We start from the raw sequence: 6,000 nt of genomic DNA, 5'->3' as shown, positions 1-6,000 counted from the left end.
AGTTGATATAGGACATTGCAAACAGAAACTTACATATGAATTATTCAAAAACAATTGATCAAAACCATTTTAATTAATTAAAGTTTGGAGGACCCAATTAATCAATTTTCTCCACTTTGATGTCTGTTATGTTTTTGTTTGGTATAATGGTAAACCAACACAATTTAGTTAGTTGTACCCCTTGTTTCAGGAATGGACAGACACATGGGTAGAACCACTGACCCTTCTGTAAGTAAGCCAGTTGGATGGCTTCTTCACAGGAAAGAATGCTACACCCTTAGCCATGCTTAAGTGTAGTGATTTAAAGTAAGCAACTTTAACACTCCACCACAATTACCCTTTCCATTTAATGTACTCAAACAGTTTTCCAGGAAGCAAGTCAAAGATGCTGCAATTTGTTGAAGCCTTCTAAAACCTTCTTAAAACACCAACAACATAAAACATGTTTTATGTAATTTTATTTTCATCATATTTTGCATGCACCAATTACATATCTATAGACAGAATTATAACTATTGCAAACAGAAATAGATAGATCTTGAAAACAGTGCCTGTTTATATAAGAATTAAGATTGGGCAGTGATACAGACTTCATTTGCAAACAATAACCATGACTTCTATAATTGTGTTTAGGTGAAACGATAAAACGATGTTTTTCATCTGAAAAGACAAACAAAATCTGAGATTCTTTCTATGAAGTTGATGTGACTGGACTCATTTGATAAAATTTTACACTAAACATACACATAATCAAAGGGACCATTGCAATTTACAGGAACTTATTTCTTAAGAAAATAATATTTTTAGTTTCATCTTTTTTTCCAAAACTTATTTCAAAATTTCAAACTCTACTTCATTGATTTTTATAAAAAGCTCTTTTCACATTCAGTAAGCCATAGTCACATTTTAAGGCTGACATTACTGTCCAAGTTAAGCATTAGAATAAACAGCTGTAACAAATATTAAATTAAAAACATAGTTTGTAAGGCATTTATTACCAGCCCCTCCCCCCTCCCCCAATGTGAAAAAGTCCAAGCCATTTTTGCTGCCAGAAAGTTGGTAAAATATTGAGTACTGAAGAAAATTCTGGAAGAAAAAATGTGATAGTTATGTAACATATCAGACATGTAAAATAAACTATTTCCAAAGACTAGTCAGATATATTTCAGTCTATTAACCTGTTATTTTCAAAGTTATCCAACAATATTAGTATAAGCATGTATAAAATCTTAACAGATTATGCATGCAGTAACAATGGATATGCATGAAACTAAACAGAAGAATGGGATAAAAACTTTTTCAACAAGTACTCACCATAATACACTTCTAAATGTAGAAAATTTATTTGCATTAAACCTACGAGAAAAACTATACAAATTCATTGTTATTTATTACTGGTAACACATAAAATTTAAATGCAGCAAAGATTATACAAGCATGACTTTTAGAATTAAAACATTTAGATGACCAACATTTAAACTTCTACACAAAATGGAAAAACATCATTTTCTACATCTTTCCATGTTTTTCTTTTAGGTCAACAGACAGTAAACACAAGCATCCTTTATCAAGTATGTTTATGGTAATTTTTACTGCTTGAGGCAAACATTTCATTTTGTTGTCTGAATATAAGTGAGCATTTTATCCATGGCTTAAACACATTCTTACTTCTTTTTTCATTCGTAGCACAATCATATACAACTCATAGAACTTTGAGCGTAAGAAAGTAAAAGCACATTAAATAACTTACTATCTGTGCCCCATATCAACAACACAATTTACATAAGGTCATTATAAATTAATTGCTAGATTATCATTCAAATTGGAGAGGCTGAGGATAGGGAGTTCTTTTTTTTTTTTTTTAATTTGGATAATTTATAGTATCCTGCATGAAAACACAAAAAATGACAAGCTAAAATTAAAAAAAAAAAAAACAAAGTATATTGTCCAGTTTATGTTGATTAAATAAACTGACAATCAAACAACAAAATAACTACTGACATACAAATACATTCTTAAACAAATCTAAAAAAAAGTTTTCAAAAAAATAAAATGGGTCAGGGATGTATGAAAAATCAGGGATGAAAATGAAGCAATTAATTTATGGACTCAACATTATTTTAGGAGCAAAGATCATGAACACATACAGCTCTAACGGAAAATAAATTAAACACACATTATATATCAATTTACACCATCCACCTGTATTTATTAGAGACACTTCTAATCAATTTATATACTCTTGCACTAACATTTCACAAAATAAAAATCACCTAAATTTCAAATAATGTCTATTTCACGGACTTTCATCCCACTCTGTTTGGTCGCTGTTACCTAATAAACCATCACAATATCACACTATTTCAGTTTGCTTCATCATATGAATAGTTGATAAAAACTGTGTTTATTTTCCTAAGTTTTGACAAGATCATTGCATAGTACTTAGCATTTCCATTGCATGGGCAAGTTTTTCAATTTCCATTGTCAATTCCGACTTCTGAAAAAAAAAAAGAGAAGAAAAATTCAAAAGACTATTCAAATACTTAGAAAATACCAGTTAAAAGCATACAAAATTGGTAAGTTTAGTAACCTAATGCATCTTTTATACCAGACTTTTTTTTAAATTGCATAATTACACTGGAAATTAAAGCTGCATGCCTCCAGAATTATGTCAATTTTTTAAAAACATTTAAAAAGGTTTCTTTAGCTTAAGTAATTGCAATAAAATGATTCCATGCATTTTAGGAACATTTTATCTACAATAACACTCTAATGAATAAAATAAGTAGAATACTCTCAACAAAAGGGTCATGATGACTGAATCGCTCACCTGAGTAATACGAGCCACATGTTTCATTTGGCAAACTGATGCTAAAATATTAAGAAAGTAGGTCAGTAGGTCACATTCATGGTCACTGAAGTCAGTTTTAAGATCGATATGCAAAAATTGACATGCCATCTAAATTTCAAGACTGTATCTTGATAAACAAGGAAGTAGGTCAAGGTCACAGTAAGGTGACCTGTAATCACTTAGGTACATCAGGTAAATATAATTAAACAGTCTAGGAAATATGATCTGATAATTTTTGAAGTTTTTTTTTCTATATAACTTGTATAACAAGTGACCCCAGGGCGGGGCCTCTTTTCACCCCAGGGGCATAATTTGAACAATCCTGTTAGAGGTCCACTAGGCAATGCTACATACCAAATATCAAAGGCCTAGGCCTTGAACTTTCAGACAAGAGGATTTTTATTTTTTTTCCCTATACAAGTCCATGTTAAACTTGGGACCCCCAGGGCAGGCCCTCTTTTCACCCCAGGGTAATAATTTGGACAATTTTGGTAGAGGACCACAAGTCAAAGCAATATACCAAATATCAAAATCCTAGGCCTTGCAGTTTCAGACAAGATTTTTTTTTAAAGTTTTCTCATATATAAGTCTATGTAAAACTTGGGACCCTGGGGTGGGGCCTCTTTTCATCCCAGGGGCACAATTTGAACAATCTTCATAGAGGACCACAAGGCAATGCTACATACAAAATATCAAAGGCCTAGGTATTGCAGTTTCAGACAAGAAGATTTTAAAAGTTTTTTCCTATATAAGTTTATGTAAAACTTGAGACCCCCCCCCCCCCCCCCACCCGGGCAGGGCCTCTTTTCACCCCAGGGTAATAATTTGAACAATTTTGGTAGAGGACCACAAGGCAATGATACATACCAAATATCAAAGGCCTAGGTCTTGTGGTTTTAGACAAGAAGTTTTTTCCTACATAAGTCTATGTAAAACTTGGGACCCCCGGGGCGGGGCCTCTTCTCATCCCATGGCAACCAGAGTTCTGCATGGAATTAAATTCTTTGAACAACTTTGGAAGGGGACCACCCAAGGATCATTCCTGTGAAGTTTGGTGTAATTCTGCCCAATGGTTTTCAAGAAGACTTTTTCAGACAAGAGGACCATGATGGTCCTGAATCGCTCACCTCTTCCCACATGACCCAGTTTTGAGTATGAAGTCGTTTTTTCTATTATTTGACAGAGTGACCTAGTTTTTGATCTCATGTGACCCAGTTTTGTACTTGACCTAGATATTATCAAGATAAAAATTCTGACCAATTTTCAAGAAGATCCATTGAAAACTATGGTCTCTAGAGAGGTCACAAGCTTTTTCTACTATTTGACCTATTGACCTAGTTTTCGAAGGTACGTGACCCTGTTTTGAATTTTATCTAGATATCATCAAGGTGAACATTCTCACTAATTTTCATGAAGATCTCATGAAAAATATGGCCTCTAGAGAGGTCACAAGGTTTTTCTATTTTTATACCTACGAGCCTAGTTTTTGACCGCACGTGACCCAGTTTCGAAGCTTACCTAGATATCATCAAGGTGAACATTCAGATCAATTTTCATGAAGATCCATTGAAAAATATGGCCTCTAGAGAGGTCAAAAGATTTTTCTAATTTTAGACCTACTGACCTAGTTTTTGACTGCAGTTGACCCAGTTTCAAACCTGACCTAGATATCATCAAGATGAACATTCAGACCAACTTTCATACAGATCCCATGAAAAGTATGGCCTCTAGAGAGGTCACAAGGTTTTTTTATTATTTGACCTACTGACCTAGTTTTTTAAGGCACGTGACCCAGTTTCAATCTTGACCTAGATATCATCAAGGTGAACATTCTGACCAATTTTTATGGAGATCCATTCATAAGTATGGCCTCTAGAGAGGTCACACGGTTTTTCTATTTCTAGACCTACTGACCTAGTTTTTGACCGCACATGACCTTGTTTCGAACTTGACCTAGATATCATCAAGATGAACATTCAGACCAACTTTCATACAGATCCCATGAAAAATATGGCCTTTAGAGAGGTCACAAGGTTTTTCTATTATTTGACCTACTGACCTAGTTTTTGATGGCACGTGACCCACTTTCAAAACTGACCTAGATATCATCAAGATGAACATTCAGACCAACTTTCATACAGATCCCATGAAAAGTATGGCCTCTAGAGAGGTCACAAGGTTTTTCTATTATTTGACCTACTGACCTAGTGTTTGAGGGCACGTGATCCACTTTCAAACTTGACCTAGATATCATCAAGGTGAACATTCTGACCAATTTTCATGAAGATCTCATGAAATATATGGCCTCTAGAGAGGTCACAAGGTTTTTCTATTTTTAGACCTACTGACCTAGTTTTTGACCGCACGTGACCCAGTTTCGAACTAGATCTAGGTATCATCAAGATGAACATTCAGACCAACTTTCATACAGAGCCCATGAAAAATGTGGCCTTTAGAGAGGTCACAAGGTTTTTCTATTATTTGACCTACTGACCTAGTTTTTGATGGCACATGACCCAGTTTCGATCTTGACCTAGATATCATCAAGATGAACATTCTGACCAATTTTCATGAAGATCTTGTGAAATATATGGCCTCTAGATAGGTCACAAGGTTTTTCTATTTTCAGACCTACTGACCTTGTTTTTGATGGCACGTGACCCAGTTTCGAACTTAACCCAGATATCATCAAGATGAACATTCTGACCAATTTTCATGAAGATCTTGTGAAATATATGGCCTCTAGAGAGGTCACAAGGTTTTTCTATTTTTAGACCTACTGACCTAGTTTTTGAAGGCACTTGACCCAGATCTAGGTATCATCAAGATGAACATTCAGACCAACTTTCATACAGAGCCCATGAAAAATGTGGCCTTTAGAGAGGTCACAAGGTTTTTCTATTATTTGACCTACTGACCTAGTTTTTGATGGCACATGACCCAGTTTCGATCTTGACCTAGATATCATCAAGATGAACATTCTGACCAATTTTCATGAAGATCTTGTGAAATATATGGCCTCTAGATAGGTCACAAGGTTTTTCTATTTTCAGACCTACTGACCTTGTTTTTGATGGCACGTGACCCAGTTTCGAACTTGACCTAGATATCATCAAGATGAACATTCTGACCAACTTTCATAAAGATCC

The 6,000-nt window shown here is 34.5% G+C and overlaps 1 protein-coding gene across 1 annotated transcript in view; it reads right to left on the bottom strand.

The window, feature by feature from the left end:
* Window positions 1-441: 441 nt before the first annotated feature.
* Window positions 442-6,000, bottom strand: part of LOC123525374 (valine--tRNA ligase-like) — a 43,427-nt gene continuing 37,868 nt past the window's right edge. The window contains exon 22 of the mRNA XM_053539610.1: window positions 442-2,497. Coding sequence (XP_053395585.1) covers window positions 2,429-2,497 — 69 coding nt within the window. The 3' untranslated portion in view covers window positions 442-2,428. The remainder of the gene's footprint in view (window positions 2,498-6,000) is intronic.

This window comes from Mercenaria mercenaria, chromosome 3 (assembly GCF_021730395.1).
Source record: "Mercenaria mercenaria strain notata chromosome 3, MADL_Memer_1, whole genome shotgun sequence".
Taxonomy (NCBI): domain Eukaryota; kingdom Metazoa; phylum Mollusca; class Bivalvia; order Venerida; family Veneridae; genus Mercenaria; species Mercenaria mercenaria.
Note: the sequence above shows the minus strand (reverse complement) of the source record. Positions and strands in the feature narration are given on the sequence as shown.